At 45.2% G+C, this 23,759-nt stretch overlaps 2 protein-coding genes across 2 annotated transcripts in view; one reads left to right on the top strand and one right to left on the bottom strand.

Annotated features, from left to right (window-relative positions):
* LOC139407267 (WASP family member 1) overlaps positions 1-2,768 on the bottom strand; it is a 152,240-nt gene extending 149,472 nt beyond the window's left edge. The window contains exon 1 of the mRNA XM_071150898.1: positions 2,607-2,768. The gene's annotated coding sequence lies outside the window, so the exon portion shown is untranslated. The remainder of the gene's footprint in view (positions 1-2,606) is intronic.
* Positions 2,769-2,874: 106 nt separating this feature from the next.
* LOC139407266 (cell division cycle 40 homolog (S. cerevisiae)) overlaps positions 2,875-23,759 on the top strand; it is a 37,498-nt gene continuing 16,613 nt past the window's right edge. The window contains exons 1-12 of the mRNA XM_071150896.1: positions 2,875-3,063; positions 7,630-7,716; positions 7,850-7,979; positions 8,195-8,284; positions 8,453-8,592; positions 8,740-8,836; positions 8,981-9,120; positions 14,811-14,885; positions 18,282-18,327; positions 21,860-21,961; positions 22,806-22,921; positions 23,396-23,529. Coding sequence (XP_071006997.1) covers positions 2,881-3,063; positions 7,630-7,716; positions 7,850-7,979; positions 8,195-8,284; positions 8,453-8,592; positions 8,740-8,836; positions 8,981-9,120; positions 14,811-14,885; positions 18,282-18,327; positions 21,860-21,961; positions 22,806-22,921; positions 23,396-23,529 — 1,340 coding nt within the window. The 5' untranslated portion in view covers positions 2,875-2,880. The remainder of the gene's footprint in view (positions 3,064-7,629; positions 7,717-7,849; positions 7,980-8,194; positions 8,285-8,452; positions 8,593-8,739; positions 8,837-8,980; positions 9,121-14,810; positions 14,886-18,281; positions 18,328-21,859; positions 21,962-22,805; positions 22,922-23,395; positions 23,530-23,759) is intronic.

Here is a 23,759-nt window from a genome sequence, read left to right as displayed (position 1 = left end):
ATGTGTCTGTTAATTGAACTCTGTGAAGCATTTATTTGGGCTGCAATTTCTGAGGCTGGTAACTCTAATGAAGCAGCAGAGGTAACTCTGGGTCTTCCTTTCCTGTGGCAGTCCTCATGAGACCCAGTTTCATCATATCACTTGATGGTTTTTGTGACTGCACATTAAAACACTTTCAAAGTTCTTGAAATTTTCCAGATTGACTGACCTTCATATCTTAAATTAATGATGGACTGTTCATTTCTCTTTGCTTATTTGAGATGTTCTTTCCATAATATGGACTTGGTCTTTTACCAAATATGGCTATCTTCTGTATACCAACCCACCTTGTCACAACATAACTGATTGTCTTTAATGCATTAAGGAAAGAAATTCCACAAATTAACTTTTAACAAGGCACACCTGTTAATTGAAATTCATTCCAGGTGACTACTTCATGAAGCTGGTTGAGAAAATGCCAAGAGTGTGCAAACCTGTCATCAAGGCAAAGGGTGGCTACATTGAGGAATCTCAAATATCAAATATATTTTGGATTTGTTTAACGCTTTTTGGTTACTACATGATTCCATATGTGTTATTTCATAGTTTGGATGTCTTCACTATATTTCTACAATGTAGAAAATAGTAAAAATAAAGAAAAACCCTTGAATGAGTAGGTGTGTTCAAACTTTTGACTGGTACTGTGCGTTTCCCATTATAAACCAGACCTGTCATAAAACTATGCACACGTTAGTTAACAAACTCTGCATGGAAAACTCCTCCATTCACCTTTTATGGTGAAAATAACACCCTTTTATTGCCGCATAAATTGGAACTATTGGCATTATTAGGCCATGACATGCAAAATACGAATTGTTGTTCAATATTTAGTTTACCAATAGATTATTGGGTTTATATGTCCTGCCTTGGTATTGGCTCTGAGATCAAATAGGCAATGATGTTGTGCTCCTATCGCACGCACAGCAATACTGTAGCTTACCCATACTGTCAAATATTGTACATAAACTACCTGTCTTTTTACTGTGTTGGCAGTAATTTATGCTGTATCTGGAAAATGACTGTGTCAGTTTCTGAACTAAAAAAACAATGGCAAGTAGTTGTGGACCTGTCAGCAGAAGGTTTGAATTCAACAATGTTTTATATAGACTTTTCCCTCAACCTAAATATGGACTGCCTGCGAATTCTGAAACATTGTAAATTCGACTATATGATATTGCAAAACTTGAAATACATATAACCTGTCTATTTACCAGGCAACTCAGTCCAATTAAATGAGGTATGCACGTGGTCATTTGTTATATTGCTCCTTCGAGAATATGAACCCATCAAGGCCAGAAATGTGAGGAATATTTTCTGCAATGGTTATGAAAATAAATTAAATATGAAAAAGATTCCTATGTCTAATTATTTTAGATTGAAAAATAAAACAGACTTTCACTCTTCTCACTATTGGCAAATGGTTGCATTCTTGTTAATATGTTTTCCTGATTTTAGTTTTGTATTTATAAGCTTTTCATGATATCCCTAAACAAACGAATTACTTTCCAGCTGGCAATTATTTCAACCACTAGCAGATGTGCATAAGCATGGTCTAAAGTTTGCAGGGAGGTGAGAATATTCTCACGTCAAGTTAAACGTTTATAAATCTGTCTCGCGGACATTTTGGGGTATACTTTGTATGCACGGTTTATAAATGAAGACCCTGACCCCTGTCGGATGTCCAGATCATTTTCTAATATGTCAGACATTTTGGTAATGCATCTTGTAGTATGAGCAGTGCTAAAACGCGATTGGGAAAGGACTGCTGCCAATAGCCAATGAGCATTCAGCATGTGAGACCAAAACAATGATGGCGAAGAGGAAAGCAACAACACGCGATGTGTGTATGGTGTGATGGAAGACAGATTGGTGGAGCTATGGAGAAAAGAAGCGGCCTTTTCAATGGGTTGTTCGTTTTACATGACCGGGTGCCCCGGTTGGACGGAGTTTGATTATTTTATACAATTCCATTGGTCTTTAAATTAAATCTACACCCACCAGGAGCACCTTGGCATACAAAACGAACTCCGCCTATATTACACGACAGAAACCAAAATTATAATTTAATATTAAGTCTACATCAACTAGGGAGTCATCGTGTAATATGAGCACCAACGTCCTGGGGTTGAGGATGGACGGAATTAAAGATTTTGGGACAAGAAAATCTCGAAATGTGAGCACATTCAATTTTTAGAAGTCATGTATGCCCAGTGAGAATTATATCCTTAAAGGTGTATAAAATGTATTTGTATCCGTTGATCACTCATCTGTTGAAATAACAGTGACTTACAATATGTTATTCCAAAATGTATCATTATAAAATTCAACTAAACGATTAATCTCTCCCAATTTTGATGTTTTGATATAATTATTTTCACTTTAATGTCAAGACTATATATACACAAAATAAACACTCACACACCACACAAAACCCACACACATTTACATAGGGCAACACTACACACACAAACAAACAAACCGACACAAGACAACACACACACTGCTACTATTTTACTGTTATTATTACATATCCTGATGCCTAGACATTTTACCCTGCTTTCATGTACCCTGCACATTGATCTGGTTCTGGTACTCCCTGTATATAGCTCCATATTGATCTGGTTCTGGTACTCCCTGTATATAGCTCCATTCTTGTATATTTTATTCCTCTTGTGTCATTTTTGTTTTTATTGCATCGTTGGGAAGGGCTCGTAAGCAAGTCTTTCACGGTAAATTGTACACCCGTTGTATTCGGCGCATGTTACAAATAAAATGTGATTTGATTTGAAAGTAAATACCTACTTTTAAGACATTTCCGGTTGGGCATTCACAACATCCAAGATGGCTGCCACCGTGGAGTCCCTCGTTTCGTACGGGACCGATTCAGATTCAGATAATGAGACAAAATCTAATGCTAGTCCCGAAAAAGTTGACCCTGATGCCCTAGCACACCTCCAACCGTTGAAATCTGGGCAAACAATGTCTTTAGCTCTCCTTAATTCAGCTCCTGAGGTCGCCGTAAAGGTAAGCGAGCTAGCGAGGCAGAGTAGCTGGTTGCTAATTAAGCTAGATATTGTAGCTAGCTAATGTACGCTAGCTAACTAGCTAGGGATATACGCAACGCTAGCTAGCTGCTAGTGCTATCCAGCCAGAGTCGGCTTGTCACCTAGAAAGCAATTTAGGAATGTAATCGCTAACTTTACTTATCTAGCTACACTAACGGTAGGTGGATAGTGAAAGCACATATATAACCATTACAGATCCTATTCAATTCATAATTAAATGAATAGAACAATGAGTTAAGTTACTTAAACCAAATATTTGTATAACTAACTAGCTAAAACAGGAAGTTTCAATAGAAATATGATGTGCTTGCTTAGTAGGCTGAAAGTATTAATAATTTTAGTGGAAGAAGTTAAGACTAAATTAATGTTAGCAAACGATTTTAAACTAGGGAAACTGTGTCACTTCTCTTGCGTTCATTGCACCCAGAGTCAGTGTATATGCAACAGTTTGGGCCGCCTGGCTCGTTGCGAACTAATTTTCCAGAATTTTACGTAATTGTGACCACATTGAAGGTTGTGCAATGTAACAGCAATATTTAGACTTCGGGATGCCACCCGTTAGATAAAATACGGAACGGTTCCATATTTCACTGAAAGAATAAACGTTTTGTTTTCGAAATTATAGTTTCCGGATTTGACCATATTAATGACCTAAGGCTCGTATTTCTGTGTGTTATTATATTATAATTAAGTCTATTATTTGATAGAGCAGTCTGAGCGGTGGTAGGCAGCAGCAGGCTCGTAAGCATTCATTCAAACAGCACTTGACTGCGTTTGCCAGTAGCTCATTGCGCTGTTTATGACTTCAAGCCTATCAACTCCCGAGATTAGGCTGGCAATACTAAAGTACCTATTAGAACATCCAATAGTCAAAGGTATATGAAATACAAATGATATAGAGAGAAATAGTCCTATAATAACTACAACCTAAAACTTCCTACCTGGGAAAATTGAAGACTCATGTTAAAAGGAACCACCAGCTTTCATTATTTAAACCAAATTGAACATGTTTCATTATTTATTTGAGACTCTTGCTTTTATTGATGTATTATATTAAGTTAAAATAAAAATGTTCGTTCAGTATTGTTCTAATTGTCATTATTACAAATATATATATAAAAATCGGCCGATTAATCGCTATCAATTTTTTTTGTTCTCCAATAATCGGTATTGGCGTTGAAAAATCATAATTGGTCGACCTCCCTCCTTTCCTCCCACTTTTCCCGAAATAGTCTCCTGATGTCACAAACCCCGCTGCTGTGCTTATTTGATGGCAGTGGTATTGGTATATGTTCTTAAAAGAGAGGATGCAGTAAGGAGAGCGATAATGTAGCCTAAACTACTGAAAACAGGCCTTTTACAAGACTACATCATGACAGGAGCATTTGATTCCAATTAAAGAGATGAAGTCCAGACAGACTACATTAGGAAACTTTCTGAATGGGCATATGAGCCTATAGAGAGAATCAGCAAACTCACACCCCCATAAAAGCACCCGTGTATGTCAGACACAAGCAAATATTTCTCCTTTCCATGAAAAGTATTAAAAAATGTAGGCCTACATTAGGCTTTCCGGAAGTAGGCTATAAGATAATGAAAGTGTGACGGGGACAGCTATGCTATAGTATGAAGATGAAATTGACAATAATTAAAATGGAAACGAATACACACAACATGTCCATAGCCTATTTATCTGTGACGCTGATTATCGAGGCGGAGAGTATTGAAAAGATTTTTCAAAAACTGTGAGGAACTATTATAATTTGAATGGATGAACAAAAAAATGTGTTGTACTCCGAATTGTCCCATTATACCAACTGTTACACTGAAAATATTAAACGACTGCTAATGGGACAATTCGGCGTACAACGCATTTCTCATCGCTGGATTGAGGTACGTTTTCCTAGACCTATCTCGCGCTGGCTCCGCAGTGTCTTAATTTACATAAGAAGGCTGTCCAACCATAGTGCAGCTGTAAGCAAGCAGGTTGGAAAATGAATAACTAGCTAACTAGATATATTGGATCAAGCTGGCTGATTTCTTATCAAGGTAGGTAATGAGTTTATATTTAAAATCAACCTGGGCCGCCCTTAACAGAACACAATGGTATGTAAAGTTTGATTAATTGGAAACAGTACTGTTCTGAACGACAAGTTGAAGAACATTGTGACTATCGTGGCCCAGAGGGCAATTGTCTACGGTGGGCTGCATGAGTTTTTGCCTTTTTTAAATTTATATATATTTTTTAAAATAAATGCTCACATCCATATTGATCAGGCTACACCCACCAAACGTAAGCAAACACACCTCAGACTGGTGAAGAACAGTGTGCTATGTTTGGAGGAAACATGTTGTTCAGTACAGAGCCATCGCGCAACTTAGCAAAACGTTTAACCTTTCTGGCGCAGGCATTCCGCTAGCGACCCACCTCGACAACATCCGGTGAAATTGCAGAGTGCCACATTCAAAATACAGAAATAGTCATAACAAACATTTATAGAAAAATACAAGTGTTATACATCGGCTTAAAGATGAACTTCTTGTTAATCCAGCCGCAGATTTCAAAAAGGCTTTACGGCGAAAGCATACCATGCTGAGGACAGCGCCCCGCATACAAAAGCATGAAAAACATTTTCCAACCAAACAGATGCACCACGAAAGTCAGAAATAGTGATAAAATAAATCGCTTACCTTTGAAGATCTTAATCGTTTTGCAATCCCAAAGGTCTCAGTTACACAATGAATGGTCGTTTTGTTCGGTAAAGTCCTTAAGTTACCTGTAAACTTGGTCCAAACATTTCAAACAAAGTTTCTAATCCAACCTCAGGTACCCTAACATGTAAATAATCGATTACATTTAAGACTGAATAAACTGTTTCCAAAACCGGAGAAAAACAATGAGGAGCGAGCGCGCTCTCATCCACGCGCACCAAGAGACTGGAGTCCAACTGAGTGACACTTATAAAGAATACAACTACTTCTTCATAATTAAAAAAAAAAAAACATAGAACAATTTCTAAAGACTGTTGACATCTAGTGGAAGCCATAGGAACTGCAAACTGGGTCCTAATAATTTGGCTTCCCCATAGAAAAGCATTGGAAAATCCAATGACCTCAAAAAAAAAAAACAATCCTGGATGGATTGTTATCGGGGTTTCGCCTGCCAAATCAGTTCTGTTATACTCACATATATTATTTTAACAGTTTTAGAAACTTTAGAGTGTTTTCTATCCAATACTACCATGCATATCCTAGCTTCTGGGCCTGAGTAACAGGCAGTTTACTTTGGGCACCTCAGTCATCCAAACTTCCGAATACTGCCCCCTATCCCTAAGAAGTTTTTAATGAACGGAACGCATCCCAGGATAGGTGTGTGACAATTAACATCAAGCCCCTTTAATCTGTAGTGACACCTCATCCCGTGAACGGGACCGTTGTCATCATCTGACACTAATTAACATAACGCAACGGACATAAATCTTCCTAGAAAATATTTCTATTCATGAAAATCACAGGTGAAATATATTGGAACACAGCTTTGCCTTTTGTTAATCACCCTGTCATCTCAGATTTTCAAAATATGCTTTACAGCCATCGCTAGACAAGCATTTGTGTAAGTTTATCATAGCCTAGCATAGCATTATACCTTGCTAGCAGCAAGCAACCTTGTCACGGAAATCAGAAAAGCAATCAAATTAAATCGGTTACCTTGGATGAACTTCGGATGTTTTCACTCACGAGACTCCCAGGTAGACAGCCAAAGTTCATTGTTTCCCAAAATATTATTTTTGTAGGCGAAATAGCTCCGTTTGTTCTTTACGTTTGGCTGAGAAATCGCCCGGAAATTGCGGTCACCACAACGCCAAAAAATATTCCAAATTAGCTCCATAATATCGACAGAAACATGGCAAACGTTGTTTAGAATCCATCCTCAAGGTGTTTTTCTAATATCTATTCGATAATATATCCGTCGGGACAATTCGTTTTTCACTAGGACCGATTGGAATAATGGCTACCTCTGTATTTGACGCGAGAATCTCTCTCGGAGCCACCATGTGACCACTTACGCAATGTGGCCGCCTATGGCTATTCTTCAACAGAAATGCGTAAAACTACGTCACAATGCTGTAGACACCTTGTGGAATACGTAGAAAGCGTAAGCTCTTTGATAGTACATTCACAGCTGAATAGGGAGTCATTGGAACACTGCGCTTTCAAAACCTGGGGCACTTCCGGATTGGATTTTTCTTAGGCTTTCGCCTGCAACATCAGTTCTGTTATACTCACAGACAATATCTTTACAGTTTTGGAAACGTTACGAGTGTTTCTATCCAAAGCTGTCAATTATATGCATATTCTAGCATCTTTTCCTGACAGAATATCCCGTTTAAAACGGGAACGTTTTTTCCCCAAAAATGAAAATACTGCCCCCTAACACCGAGGTTAACTCAAGTGCCTTCATAGCCTGATGACTGACCAAAATGATGAGCAGTAGAAAACCTGTCAAGTTTCTTCTCCCCAACAGGAGGCTGTGGAGACTGGTGTGCATCTGGACCCCTCTCTCAAAGAGGTCACCTACAACCCCACATATGAAACCATGTTTGCACCAGAGGTAATATGTTTCGTTTGAACATTTTACTCAAGAAACTGACGTACATCATTCGAATGAATCTACCTACCTAACTGTACCCACATAACATCTATTTTTGCACTGTGTTTACTCTTACATATTTATTTTCTCCTAGTTTGGTCCTGTCAACCCATATAGAAGTCAACAGATGGCTGCTCCCAGGAATATGCTGTCTGGCTATGCAGAGCCTGCTCACGTCAATGACTTCATGTTTGAACAGCAGCGGAGGACCTTCTCCACCTTTGGTAAGTTAGTGTAGGAGTGTCTGGGACTGTAGCCTATGTGCCCAGTATAGACCTTATTCACACCACGGCCATTGTCTATGATAGAATGTTCAACTGTGAATAAGGTCTAATGAAGAGGTTAACCTTCCTTTCACCTTGAATCTAACGTTTTGGGGCTTTAAGGTAATTTAGCATCTTGGTTATTTTATTCACTTGTCATTTGCTTTTGCGTTCAGGCTATGCTCTGGATCCATCTGTGGACACAACAAGCCAGAATTCCTCCAATAGCTACATTGGTGCAGTGGATGAGGCAGAGAAAAAGAAAGGTAATGCTTCATTTCCTACTATTTGTGTTTTGCTTGCGGTGTATTGCTAGCCGGTAAGAGGGATGTTTTGAAACTTAATGGAAAGCTGTTGTAGTCATTGTTCTCCATAACACTTTGTGAAATAAAGAACATAGTGTAACAGTTTCTCTTGTGTTTCTCCTCTCCTAGGGTTGACTGTGTTTGAGGTTGGACCAAAAAAACATGACAAGAGGAAAAAGGTGCAAGGAGGTGAATCGGATGACATTGACAATTACCTTGGGCCCTGGGCGAAATACGTGGACGAAAAGGATAGCGCCAAACCATCAGAGGTAATCAATCAATAATTCAATATCGTGTGAAGTTCCTCAAAGCAATATGGGTGTTTGTATTATATAGGAGCGTGTTTTAGACTTAACCGTTTTTCCTCCTGTAAAGAGATGGTTCTAACTGATTGTTGTCTGCTGATTGGTCTGTAGGAGGAACAGAAGGAGCTGGATGAGATCACAGCCAAGAGGCAGAAGAAGGGAAGGAATGAGGAAGAGGCTCCGGCGGAGGAGAAGACCATTCTCCATGGTAACTAACACAATCATCTCAACCATTACTAATTACATAACTGAACTGTTCAGCATTCACTCAGATGAGAAGAACATTTGCTGCAACCCTGTATGTAGGAAGTCCTAAGTCTTACTGTATACACCATCTCCTCTGTGTCTCCAGTTAAAGACGCGTATGACTACCAAGGGAGGTCTTACCTCCACGTACCTCAAGACGTGGGTATTAACCTGCGTACTGCAGACATACCAGACAAGTGTTACCTGCCCAAGAAACAGATCCACGTCTGGACTGGACACACCAAGGTGAGTTGTCAGTGGACACCTTCAGACTCCAGTGTTTGCCCTAGGATTTGCCCTAGGAGTTACAGTTGAAGTCGGAAGGTTACATACACTTAGGTTGGAGTCATTAAAACTCGTTTTTTCAACCACTCCACAAATTTCTTGTTAACAAACTATAGTTTTGGCAAGTCAGTTAGGACATCTACTTTGTGCATGACACAAGTAATTTTTACAACAATTGTTTACAGACAGATTATTTCACTTCATTCAATTCATGAAAATCACAAGTGAAATATATTGGAACACAGCTTAGCCTTTTGATAATCACCCTGTCATCTCAGATTTTCTAAATATTCTTTACAGCCAATGCTAGACAAGCATTTGTGTAAGTTTATCATAGCCTAGCATAGCATTATGCCTTGCTAGCAGCAGGCAAACTTGTCACGGAAATCAGAAAAGCAATCAAATTAAATCGTTTACCTTGGATGAACTTCGGATGTTTTCACTCACGAGACTCCCAGGTAGACAGCCAAAGTTCATTTTTCCCCAAAATATTATTTCTGTAGGCGAAATAGGTCCGTTTGTTCTTCATGTTTGGTTGAGAAATCGCCCGGAAATTGCGGTCACCACAACGCCGAAAAATATTCCAAATTAGCTCCATAATATCGACAGAAACATGGCAAACGTTGTTTAGAATCCATCCTCAAGGTGTTTTTTTTCTATTCGATAATATATCCGTCGGGACAATTCCTTTTTCTCTAGGACCGATTGGAGTATTGGCTACCTCTGCACTTTACGTGAGAATCTCTCTCGGAGCCACCATGTGACCACTTACGCAATGTGCCCCCATACGGCTATTCTTCAACAGAAATGCGTCACAATGCTGTAGACACCTTGTGGAATACGTAGAAAGCGTAAGCTCTTTGATGGTACATTCACAGCCATATAGGGAGTCATTAGAACGCAGCGCTTTCAAAACCCGGGGCACTTCCGGATTGGATTTTTCTCAGGCTTTCGCCTGCAACATCAGTTCTGTTATACTCACAGACAATATCTTTACAGTTTCTCACAGACAATATCTTTACAGTGTTTTCTATCCAAAGCTGTCAATTATATGCATATTCTAGCATCTTTTCCTGACAAAATATCCTGTTTAAAACGGGAAAGTTTTTTTTCAAAAAATGAAAATCCTGCCCCCTAACACCAAGAGGTTAATGCAAATGGGTCTTCCAAATAGACAATGACCCCAAGCATACTTCCAAAGTTGTGGCAAAATGGCTTAAGGACAACAAAGTCAAGGTATTGGAGTGGCCATCACAAAGCCCTGACCTCAACCCTATAGAAAATGTGTGGGCAGAACTTAGAAAGTATGTGTGCGAGCAAGGAGGCCTACAAACCTGACTCGGTTACACCAGCTCTGTCAGGAGGAATGGGCCAAAATTCACCCAACTTATTGTGGGACGCTTGTGGAAGGCTACCCGGAACGTTTGACCCAAGTTAAACAATTTAAAGGCAATGCTACCAAATACTAATTGAGTGTGTGTAAACTTCTGACCCACTGGGAATGTGATGAAATAAATAAATTCTGAAATAAATCTCTCTACTATTATTCTGACATTTCACATTCTTACAATACAGTGGTGATCCTAACTGACCACAGGGTAGTTTTACTAGGATTAAACGTCAGGAATTGTAAAAACTGAGTTTAAATGTATTTGGCTAAGGTGTATGTAAACTTCCGACTTCAACTGTAAGTGTCTTCCTGCGGGGTTGTGGTGGGATCTTCCCGGGGCATATATCTATACATCTACATAATGCAGTGGCAGCCGCAATTTAGCAAATGCATATAGGGGAAACACTGGACTCAGGTGAGTGAGGGAACACTCATCATCGGTCACGCTGGGTTAGCTATTGGATGACTGATACACACTTTACAGTGTCCGTCATCTTTACATGAGGGAAATGTGTGTGAGCGACAGATGGAGAGGAAGAAAGTGCTGGTTCAGCAGACGGAGTGTGGAGAATATGTGATCAGGCCTTTGGTTCTGTCTGTCTGCAGTAGCGAGAGAGGGGAGAATCGCAAAGGCCTAAAATGAACAGGGCTTCCATCCCACTCATACTGGAACAGTTGCATACCAAGAGCCTAATTGAAAAGCTAGAGGGATGATTAAAAAAAGAAGCATGCTAGTGGGCTTGTGATGGAAAGATAGTGGATGGCAGGCTGGTAGATGGTTTGATAGTTTAGAGACGTGTTCTGTTAACATCATTGGGATTTGAGGAATATCCTGCACGGTGAATGCCATGAGCAATGTCTTGGTACAAATGAGTGTGCAGCAAGGCATGAAAGCCTGATTTCTGCCTCTATAGAATTAGCATTCAAAGAGGATGTCCTCTTACTGCTGCGCTGCTAGCCATAGGGCAGGCTAAGTGTAATCTCTCTCTCTCTCTCACACACACACACACACACTGAACTGTCGATGGGTAGGGGATCAGTGCTGTCCAAGACAAGTTGTTGGTGGGTATTATCACGTGCGCACACACGCGGTGTGTCAGTGAGGTGTTGATGTTGCCAGAGGGGTGATTGTGCCCTTGATGAAATGTTAACAAACTCCCAAAGACCAAGGGATAATTATGACCAGAGGCAAATATTAAAGACACACACACACACAGCGGTCTACTGCTCATTAAGTGGTGTCGAACTGCACTGTACCACAACACCTGCTGTTTCTGAAAATGGATAATAATAAGGATTGTTCTGGCTCTGTGGGAATACAGGCGAGAGATAAGACACCACGTTAAGCAGGGGTGTCGTACTCATTCCATGGAGGGCCTAGTGTTTGCAGGTTTTAAGACCTAGACAATCAGGTGAGGGGAGTTCCTTACTAGTTAGTGACCTTAATTCGTCAATCAAGTACGAGGAAGGAGTGAAAACCCTCAGCCGCTCGGCCCTCGTTGGAATGAGTTTGACACCTGTGCTGTTAAAGTGGAACTGACAGCGTTAACTACTTTGCAGATATGAAACAGACAATCATAATATCAGTCAAAAATAACACATTCCCAGTTTATGGTACAAAACCAACTTTATAAGAGGTTTTCAAAATAGGTTCTATGTAGACGTCGACCGATTATGATTTTTCAACGCCGATACTGATTTATTGGAGGGACAAAAAAAACATATACCGATCAATTGGACGATTGTTTTTATTTTTTTGTAATAATGACAATTACAACAATACTGAATGAACATTTATTTTAACTTAATATAATACATCAATAAAATCAATTTAGCCTCAAATAAAATGAAACCATGTTCAATAATTATGTAAAAACAAAGTGTTGAGGCCTCCCGGGTGGCACAGTGGTTAAGGGCGCTGTACTGCAGTGCCAGCTGTGCCACCAGAGACTCTGGGTTCGCGCCCAGGCTCTGTCGTAACCGGTCCAAGTATCAGAGCGAGTGACGTTTGAAACGCTATTAGCGCGCACCACTCTAACTAGCTAGCCATTTCACATCGGTTACACCAGCCTAATCTCGGGAGTTGATAGGCTTGAAGTCATAAACAGCTCAATGCTTGAAGCACAGCGACGAGCTGCTGGCAAAACGCACGAAAGTGCTGTTTGAATGAATGCTTACGAGCCTGCTGGTGCTCAGTCAGACTGCTCTATCATAACATAACACACAGAAATACGAGCGAATCTGGAAACTATCATCTCGAAAACAAGACATTTATTCTTTCAGTGAAATACGGAACCATTCCGTATTTTATCTAACGGGTGGCATCCCGAAGTCTAAATATTCCTGTTACATTGCACAACCTTCAATGTTATGTCATAATAACGTAAAAGCCAGGCTACACTGACTCTGCGTGCAATTAACGCAAGAGAAGTGACACAATTTCACCTGGTTAATATTGCCTGCTAACCTGGATTTCTTTTAGCTAAATATGCAGGTTTAAAAATATATACTTTATTGATTTTAAGAAAGGCATTGATGTTTATGGTTAGGTACAGTCGTGCAACGATTGGGCCTTTTTCGCAAATGCGCTTTTGTTAAATCATCCCCCGTTTGGCGAATACGCACCACATCGATTATATGCAACGCAGGACACGCTAGATAAACTAGTAATAACTAGTGATTATGATTGATTGATTTTCATAAGATAAGTGTAATGCTATCTAGCAACTTACCTTGGCTTCTTACTACATTCGCGTAACAGGCAGTCTCCTCGTGGAGTGCAATGTAATCAGGTGGTTAGAGCGTTGGACTAGTTAACTGTAAGGTTGCAAGATTGAATCTGTCATTCTGCCCCTGAACAAGGCAGTTAACCCACCGTTCCTAGGCCGTCATTGAAAATAAGAATGTGTTCTTAACTGACATGCCAAGTTAAATAAATGATAAATAAAAAATAAAATATATTTTTTAAAATTGGCCAAATCGGTGTCCAAAAATACAGATTTCCGTTTGTTATGTAAGCTTGAAATCGGCCCTAATTAATCGGCCATTCTGATTAATCGGTCGACCTGTAGTTCTATGTGACTCAACGTTCCATGATGTACACTAAGACATTGTTGTCTAAATAGATGGATGCAGTTCAATGAATGATTAATATAATTCACCAATACTTTTCTTTGGAGTCCAAAAAATATTACTATCAGGTTGTAAACCACAGCTGGCCTGCTACATTGTTTGCTGCCTCCATTCTGCATACCCTGTTTCAGTTTCAATTACTCAATATTTTTGACGAACGGACACTTTAGCAAGTTAGCTCGGGTGCTTGGTTGGGACAAGCATGCATTGGCAGGCAAGTTGCAGAAAGCCGAACAGGCTACAACTCCCCATCGTTTATCAGTGCAATTTTGATGGCCAACAAGCTGAAAACTTTTGCTGGCTAGCATTTGTTGTTGTTGTTGATGTGCATAACTGATGGAAAGATAGCCTACCTTACCATGGTTGTTTGATCAAAAGGACTAAAGTTCCCAAATGTAAGAGGACTCCCGTGTCCTTCAGATATTTGCAGAAATTATTTAGGTGAATTTTGTGTCTTTTGGTGAATGGTTTCTAATGGTGTAAAGTCGTGCTGTTGCTACTGCCTCTAAACACACAGTAAGGTTCAAAGTGAATGATGGCAGGCCCGTGTGGCAAATGACTTGTTTGTATAAAGGCCTACTGTAGCTCGGATTTGCTATAGCGTACTGGTCGGTGTAGACTGGTCCTGGACGAGACAGATGTTTTATTCACTGTCTATTAAATGTCCAAATGCACCGCCACTTTCTATATTGCTATGAAATGTTCACAAATGCCTAGGTATATGTATTTCCCAAACATTTAAAGAATTTATGAAAACGTGAAATACCATATCTAAGTGCTCGCTTGTCAGATTTTTTTTTAAAGGTGTCACATTCTTTCTGGGGGTGTATATGAACAGATTTATAAGATTTCATGTTGCTAAAATGCTTTCTGTTCCACTTTAAGAGTTCTATAAGATGGTATAGGGTTATGTTACTATGGTATAATACTACTGCTGTGCTGAATGCTCCTTACCTTGCTCTCATCTCTCCTTATTATCTAATTCCTTGAGACAATTAGCCTTCTATATAAGAGGATTTATAGCAATACCTTACACACCTGTGTGTTCATAGACCGGCTGATTGTTATATTATGTCCACTCATTAACCCCTCTCTCTCTCTCTCTCTCTCTCTCTCTCTCTCTCTGCAGGGGGTCAGTGCTATCCGTCTGTTTCCTGTATCAGGTCACCTGCTGCTCTCCTGCTCTATGGACTGTAAGATCAAGGTAAGGAACGCTCCTGCCACGCTGACACCAGACCTGCCAGCATGCACGCGGTAGTCTACTGAACAGCGGTCCGATTCCCTTTGCGGTAGTCTACTGAACAGCGGTCCGATTCCCTTTGCGGTAGTCTACTGAACAGCGGTCCGATTCCCTTTGCGGTAGTCTACTGAACAGCGGTCCGATTCCCTTTGCGGTAGTCTACTGAACAGCGGTCTGATTCCCTTTGCGGTAGTCTACTGAACAGCGGTCCGATTCCCTTTGCGGTAGTCTACTGAACAGCGGTCCGATTCCCTTTGCGGTAGTCTACTGAACAGCGGTCCGATTCCCTTTGCGGTAGTCTACTGAACAGCGGTCCGATTCCCTTTGCGGTAGTCTACTGAACAGCGGTCCGATTCCCTTTGCGGTAGTCTACTGAACAGCGGTCCGATTCCCTTTGCGGTAGTCTACTGAACAGCGGTCCGATTCCCTTTGCGGTAGTCTACTGAACAGCGGTCCGATTCCCTTTGCGGTAGCCTACTGAACAGCGGTCCGATTCCCTTTGCGGTAGTCTACTGAACAGCGGTCCGATTCCCTTTGCGGTAGTCTACTGAACAGCGGTCCGATTCCCTTTGCGGTAGTCTACTGAACAGCGGTCCGATTCCCTTTGCGGTAGCCTACTGAACAGCGGTCCGATTCCCTTTGCGGTAGTCTACTGAACAGCGGTCCGATTCCCTTTGCGGTAGTCTACTGAACAGCGGTCCGATTCCCTTTGCGGTAGTCTACTGAACAGCGGTCCGATTCCCTTTGCGGTAGTCTACTGAACAGCGGTCCGATTCCCTTTGCGGTAGTCTACTGAACAGCGGTCCGATTCCCTTTGCGGTAGTCTACTGAACAGCGGTCCGATTCCCTTTGCGGTAGTCTACTGAACAGCGGTCCGATTCCCTTTGCGGTAGTCTACTGAACAGCGGTCCGATTCCCTTTGCGGTAGTCTACTGAACAGCGGTCCGATTCCCTTTGCGGTAGTCTACTGAACAGCGGTCCGATTCCCTTTGCGGTAGTCTACTGAACAGCGGTCCGATTCCCTTTGCGGTAGTCTACTGAACAGCGGTCCGATTCCCTTTGCGGTAGTCTACTGAACAGCGGTCCGATTCCCTTTGCGGTAGTCTACTGAACAGCGGTCAGATTCCCTTTGCGGTAGTCTACTGAACAGCGGTCCGATTCCCTTTGCGGTAGTCTACTGAACAGCGGTCCGATTCCCTTTGCGGTAGCCTACTTAAGGTTTGTGTAACCAGTTTGCGGTCTGTGTCGATGCGATTATTTGTTTTTGTTTTTATGTTTTCAAAATAATTTCGCTTTTAGTGTTGATTAGGAACTGTGTTTAAACAGCCAATACTTGTGAGCGGCCCTGGTGATTGGCCCTGTTTGAGAGGTGACAAGCGTTCCTCTACTATAGAGACTAAACTTGGGGGCATTTGCAAAGAAAAACGTTATAGATAATTATCTCCATTCTACACTGTCCATTTAATGGATTTGATTTGGTACAATTCTATAATTGCGATCAGACTCCAACAGCGTGCGTACGGGGGGAACAACCCCAATTCGGCACGTGCTATTTGCGCAAGTTACTCTAAAAAGATGGACAGGGTTGGCAGGTCTGTGACACGCTCCTGACACGCTATTGACACGCTCCTGCCACACCTGACACGCTCCTGACACGCTATTGACACGCTCCTGCCACACCCGACACGCTCCTGCCACACCTGACACGCTCCTGCCACGCTCCTGCCACGCTCCTGCCACACCCGACACGCTCCTGCCACACCCGACACGCTCCTGCCACACCCGACACGCTCCTGCCACACCCGACACGCTCCTGCCACACCCGACACGCTCCTGCCACACCCGACACGCTCCTGCCACACCCGACACGCTCCTGCCACACCCGACACGCTCCTGCCACACCCGACACGCTCCTGCCACACCCGACACGCTCCTGCCACACCCGACACGCTCCTGCCACACCCGACACGCTCCTGACACGCTATTGACACGCTCCTGCCACACCCGACACGCTCCTGCCACACCCGACACGCTCCTGCACCCGACACGCTCCTGCCACACCCGACACGCTCCTGCCACACCCGCACGCTCCTGCCACACCCGACACGCTCCTGACACACCCGACACGCTCCTGACACACCCGACACGCTCCTGACACACCCGACACGCTCCTGACACACCCGACACGCTCCTGACACACCCGACACGCTCCTGACACGCTCCTGCCACACCTGACACGCTCCTGACACGCTATTGACACGCTCCTGCCACACCCGACACGCTCCTGCCACACCTGACACGCTCCTGCCACGCTCCTGCCACGCTCCTGCCACACCCGACACGCTCCTGCCACACCCGACACGCTCCTGCCACACCCGACACGCTCCTGCCACACCCGACACGCTCCTGCCACACCCGACACGCTCCTGCCACACCCGACACGCTCCTGCCACACCCGACACGCTCCTGCCACACCCGACACGCTCCTGCCACACCCGCACGCTCCTGCCACACCCGACACGCTCCTGACACGCACGCTCCTGACACGCTATTGACACGCTCCTGCCACACCCGACACGCTCCTGCCACACCCGACACGCTCCTGCCACACCCGACACGCTCCTGCCACACACTCTATTGACACGCTCCTGCCACACCCGACACGCTCCTGCCACACCCGACACGCTCCTGCCACACCCGACACGCTCCTGCCACACCCGACACGCTCCTGACACACCCGACACGCTCCTGACACACCCGACACGCTCCTGACACACCCGACACGCTCCTGACACACCCGACACGCTCCTGACACGCTCCTGCCACACCTGCCACGCTGACACGCTCCTGACACGCTCCTGACACACCTGCCACGCTGACACACCATTAAGTTCTCACTGAGGCGGGGATTTAGTCCTTCTTCTGTAGCTCTTCTCATTTCCCCTTTCCTCAGCATGAATTTCTTTTCATATTAAGTTAAACAATCTCTCTGCTCTATCCCTCTTTTCTCCCGCCTTGACTGAGACAAACTAACTTGTTTTGAAGAAGGAGCCTCTTCTCTTTCCCTCTGTTCCTTCTCTTTATCTTTCCATTTCTCTCTCCTTGGCTTAGCTGAGAGTGATTCTATCCTGTGGACTTAGAAATAAACATGTCTTTGGACTCTCTTCCTCTCTGTGTGTTCCTGGTAGAACCAGGGGCCTATTGGTTTTTAATTAGGACTTAACCGTCTCAGATGAGCCCTGTGCTGGTTTCTGATGGGACTGGTGCTTGATACACTGACCCATGCTGGTCAAAGCAAGTCAAAGGGTCACTGTTTTTGGCAGAATCTGTTTTAATCTTCTCTCATTCCTCTCTCCTCAGTTGTGGGAGGTGTATAATGAGAGGAGGTGTGTACGGACGTTTATCGGTAAGTGGACTAAGTCTGTTTCCTGTTTCGCACTCTGTTTCTATTATTCATGTGTTGTGCTACAAGGATTCCAATGCCGATTGGATTAAGAGGATAAGACCTTAGCTGAAACCACTAACAAGTCTAAGTGCTGTCATCTCTTAAGGGTATACAAAACCAATTGTGTTTCTTAATCAATCAAGCACATGACTTCAATATTCAATCTATCCACCAGTACAACTTAGTTAGATTGCAATCTGTCATACTCCTCTCCCTTGGCACATCTGATTACTGCCTATAGCTGCATTCTCTAAATGAAGATTGAACACTAATTCAACGCCGAGTGAAGCTGAACATTGCGAGGCGGAACATTGCGAGGCGGAACATTGCGAGGCGGAACATTGCGAGGCGGAACATTGCGAGGCGGAACATTGCGAGGCGGAACATTGCGAGGCGGAACAGTGCGAGGCGGAACATTGCGAGGCGGAACATTGCGAGGCGGAACATTGCGAGGCGGAACATTGCGAGGCGGAACATTGCGAGGCGGAACATTGCGAGGCGGAACAGTGCGAGGCGGAACAGTGCGAGGCGGAACAGTGCGAGGCGGAACATAGGGTAGCTGTAAGATGGTGTAAGAGTTCGCGCTGGACATCCCATTACCCTGTTTCCAACTATTCCTCAACTCTTGATGTTGAGTCAGAACGTTAATTCAGCATTAATAGAACATTCATGGAATGTGAGCTGACACTGTTTGGGGCGGATGGGGTTTAAGACATGGAGTAGATTTAAAATGGCATCAGACTTCTGGGAAACGTTCTGAATGGAAATGGAATGTTAAAGGGCTACTTCCCTCCAGGCTGGGTATTGGGACCCTCCCTCCAGGCTGGGTATTGGGACCCTCCCTCCCTCCAGGCTGGGTATTGGGACCCTCCCTCCCTCCAGGCTGGGTATTGGGACCCTCCCTCCCTCCAGGCTGGGTATTGGGACCCTCCCTCCCTCCAGGCTGGGTATTGGGACCCTCCCTCCCTCCAGGCTGGGTGTTGGGACCCTCCCTCCCTCCAGGCTGGGTATTGGGACCCTCCCTCCCTCCAGGCTGGGTATTGGGACCCTCCCTCCCTCCAGGCTGGGTATTGGGACCCTCCCTCCCTCCAGGCTGGGTGTTGGGACCCTCCCTCCCTCCAGGCTGGGTGTTGGGACCCTCCCTCCCTCCAGGCTGGGTGTTGGGACCCTCCCTCCCTCCAGGCTGGGTGTTGGGAGCCTCCCTCCCTCCAGGCTGGGTATTGGGACCCTCCCTCCCTCCAGGCTGGGTGTTGGGACCCTCCCTCCCTCCAGGCTGGGTGTTGGGAGCCTCCCTCCCTCCAGGCTGGGTGTTGGGAGCCTCCCTCCCTCCAGGCTGGGTATTGGGACCCTCACTCCCTCCAGGCTGGGTGTTGGGACCCTCCCTCCCTCCAGGCTGGGTGTTGGGAGCCTCCCTCCCTCCAGGCTGGGTGTTGGGAGCCTCCCTCCCTCCAGGCTGGGTGTTGGGAGCCTCCCTCCCTCCAGGCTGGGTGTTGGGAGCCTCCCTCCCTCCAGGCTGGGTGTTGGGACCCTCCCTCCCTCCAGGCTGGGTGTTGGGACCCTCCCTCCCTCCAGGCTGGGTGTTGGGACCCTCCCTCCCTCCAGGCTGGGTGTTGGGACCCTCCCTCCCTCCAGGCTGGGTGTTGGGAGCCTCCCTCCCTCCAGGCTGGGTGTTGGGAGCCTCCCTCCCTCCCTCCAGGCTGGGTGTTGGGAGCCTCCCTCCCTCCCTCCAGGCTGGGTGTTGGGAGCCTCCCTCCCTCCCTCCAGGCTGGGTGTTGGGAGCCTCCCTCCCTCCCTCCAGGCTGGGTGTTGGGAGCCTCCCTCCCTCCCTCCAGGCTGGGTGTTGGGAGCCTCCCTCCCTCCCTCCAGGCTGGGTGTTGGGAGCCTCCCTCCCTCCCTCCAGGCTGGGTGTTGGGAGCCTCCCTCCCTCCCTCCAGGCTGGGTGTTGGGAAAATCCCTCCCTCCCTCCAGACTGGGTGTTGGGAGCCTCCCTCCCTCCAGGCTGGTTGGGTGTTGGGAGCCTCCCTCCCTAGGCTGGTTGGGTGTTGGGAGCCTCCCTCCCTCCCTCCAGGCTGGGTGGGTGTTGGGAGCCTCCCTCCCTCGCTCAAGGCTGGGTGGGTGGGTTTTGGGAGCCTCCCTCCCTCCAGGCTGGGTGGGTGTTGGGAGCCTCCCTCCCTCCAGGCTGGTTGGGTGTTGGGAGCCTCCCTCCCTCCAGGCTTGTTGGGTGTTGGGAGCCTCCCTCCAGGCTGGGTGGGAGTTGGGAGCCTCCCTCCAGGCTGGGTGGGTGTTGGGAGCCTCCCTCCCTCGCTCAAGGCTGGGTGGGTGGGTGTTGGGAGCCTCCCTCCCTCCAGGCTGGGTGGGTGTTGGGAGCCTCCCTCCCTCCAGTATGAGCTGTCAGAGGAGATTGTTTTCCCTCAGTCGGGTTTCTGCCTGTCAGTTCCCTCAAACCCCATGTATAATTCAACAGCTTTGGGATGTAGAGGGAGGGAATGGAGGGTGAGAAAGAGTTGAAATAGAGGTATGGAGAGTGCGTGTGTTTTAGGAATGGAGTCTGTGCGAGTGCCAGGTCTGTACAGTGCCTGTGGGGTTTAGACTAGGAGTCTGCTGTCACGGTACTGAATCAGACCCATTATCAACATGCTGCCCAATATACTCTTTACTTATTTAATACAAGGGACAATGCTCTTTCTCTCTGTCATTCCATCACTTCTCTCTTTCCCTCTTTTTCTCTCATTGATTTCAAGGGGGGACATTTTTAATGTTGCCCTTTATTGCAAATCGAAACCCAATTCACTGTGCCTGCCCTTGTCTTATCTTACTCATTGTGATCTCAATAAAGCAGCATAATGAAAAACATAGCCTTTTAACATCGTTGGGATTTGTGCCACAGTCACTAAAACTTTTGAACGAGGAGGGAGGGAGGTGTGTGTGCTTGAGCCAGGCAGCTCGAGCCATGGAAAGGCCTGGGTAGAGCTGGCTGGTGGACAGGCAGACTAGCCTCGACGGACCATGTTATCGCCACGGTAACAGTGTAGCGCTGATAAAAGGCGGTCTTAAAGGGTCATCTCGAACACACGAAGGGGAGGGAATCAGAGAGAGGGATAGAGGTAGAAATAGGTGGAGACCACGGGGAAGAGAGGAGTTGTTGAGAGGGATGTAGAGGATAGAGGTAGAAATAGGTGGAGACCACGGGGAAGAGAGGAATTGTAGAGAGAGGATAGAGGTAGAAATAGGTGGAGACCACGGGGAAGAGAGGAGTTGTAGACAGGGATGGAGAGGATAGAGGGGCCTGTATCATCTTCTTCTTTGATCCTCCCCCTCTTCGCCACTTTGCTTTCTCTCTCTTTCTTACCCTTTATTTTTTCCGTCTGTGATTTTGATATTCCAACAATTAATGTGATATGACAGGCAGTGGGATCAGGGGGCCAAGACAGAATAACAGAACAGGAGGAATATGTGCATATGTAATGTTTCTCTCTTGTCTCTCTCCCTTCAGGCCACAGTAAAGCAGTGCGGGATATCTGCTTCAACAACACTGGGACTCAGTACATGAGTGCAGCCTACGACCGCTACCTCAAACTCTGGGACACAGAGACAGGTCGGTCCAGCCGCGGTTGTGGTGACAAGGATAGAAATGCCACGAACGTTCCACAACGTTGCGCCCTTCTGAACGTAGTTCAGGCCTGGGGACTCACTGAACAGCACACTCGTGGTCGTGATATAAATGCCAGAAATAGAGCCATCATGATTACTTGCTCAGAGAATCATGTCAGTTGTTGTACCTTACTGAAGGTGGCCAGCGTTGTGGGACATTCAGATTGAAATGTGTTGTGTAGATGTTGGTTCTACCATAAGGACCATGGAGGGTCTCTGCTCCCCCAGGAGATGGAAATGTGTTGTGAATGTCAGTGGAGGCTGCTAAGGGGAGGACGGCTCATAAAGATGGCTGGAATGGAGTCAGTGGATAGCACATATGTGATGTGTTTGATACCATTTGATTGACTCCATTCCAGACATTATGAGCCATCCTCCCCTCAGCAGCCTCCACTTGTATATGTTGATTCTACCACAAGGAGCAGGGAGGGTCTCTTCCCCCCCAGCAGGGGGCAGTACAGAAACAAATCCTCTACTTGTTGCTCTGCAGGACCACTGACTTGTCATAGCACCTTGTTTACTAGTCACTGAGCTGTAGGGTTAGGGCCCATTCCATTTACATGTAGTCAACTTGTATTGGCCTATTGTAAGGATTCTTGATATTGTCAATTGCATTGACAGAGTTGGATTCGACAAATCTGATTTGATTGACAGAATGGCACACCGGCAAGTTATGGCTTCTATTCATGAATATGTCATTCTATGGTTTCTGTACTATATTGAAGACATTGTGTGTTGCAGACGGTCAGTGTGGGTTGTTCTGAAACATGTAAACTCTCACTCCACAGGCCAGTGCATTTCCCGCTTCACAAACCGGAAGGTGCCGTACTGCGTCAAGTTCAACCCAGATGAGGACAAGCAGAACCTTTTCGTGGCCGGCATGTCTGATAAGAAGATCGTTCAGGTACTGTCATTACACACACGCACACACTACCTAGAGGCTGATCAATATGAGACAGGAGTGTATTTCATGCTCCGTGGGCTCCAGTGGAGCGTGTGAGAGACCGGAGAAACAGGACTAGAGCAAGTTATTCATCTTGGGAAATGTAGAGAGCGAGGACAGAGCAGAGAAAGACAGAGATCTGTGAAAGACAACAACTCACTGAGGCCAGTCCCTTCTCTGGAAAAGCAATTAAAAACTGCTCCTGGGATAAATGAATGAGTCTGTAATCGGGCAATCGTCTGCCCCCTAATTACATTGCATACATTACACTGTACATTTTGTTGTGTGTGTTCTAGTGTTTTTCTGTGACAGGAGTGTGTGTTGTGTAATTATTTTTCCCATAGCTAATCTACTTGTGTGTGTGTGTAACCTGTTTCAATTTGTATAAATGTACTTATTTTCTCTCTCTTTCTATCTCACCCCCCTCTCTCTCAGTGGGACGCAAGGACAGGGGAGGTGGTTCAGGAGTATGACCGTCACCTGGGCGCGGTCAACACCATCACGTTCGTGGATGAGAACCGCCGTTTCGTCAGCACGTCAGATGACAAGTCCCTCCGCGTGTGGGAGTGGTGAGTGACTGCTGAGCTTTTTACCGGCACCCTACCACTGTGTTGGCCTGAATCAGCACAGTTATGAAATGAGGAGGATTCAATAACATTGTTGGTGAGTAGCATCAAGCATCACTCCTGGTATTATGCTTCATTTCCATATTATACTGTATCTCCGGCATGTACATTAGAGCCAACAGCTTGTCCTGACAGTCTTCTAGATACCTCTGCAAACTGAACTCATTGCCAAA

The sequence above is a fragment of the Oncorhynchus clarkii genome, chromosome 4, assembly GCF_045791955.1.
Source record: "Oncorhynchus clarkii lewisi isolate Uvic-CL-2024 chromosome 4, UVic_Ocla_1.0, whole genome shotgun sequence".
Taxonomy (NCBI): Eukaryota; Metazoa; Chordata; class Actinopteri; order Salmoniformes; family Salmonidae; genus Oncorhynchus; species Oncorhynchus clarkii.
The sequence above is the reverse complement of the archived record's forward strand: the minus strand, read 5'-3'. Positions and strand labels throughout refer to the sequence as shown.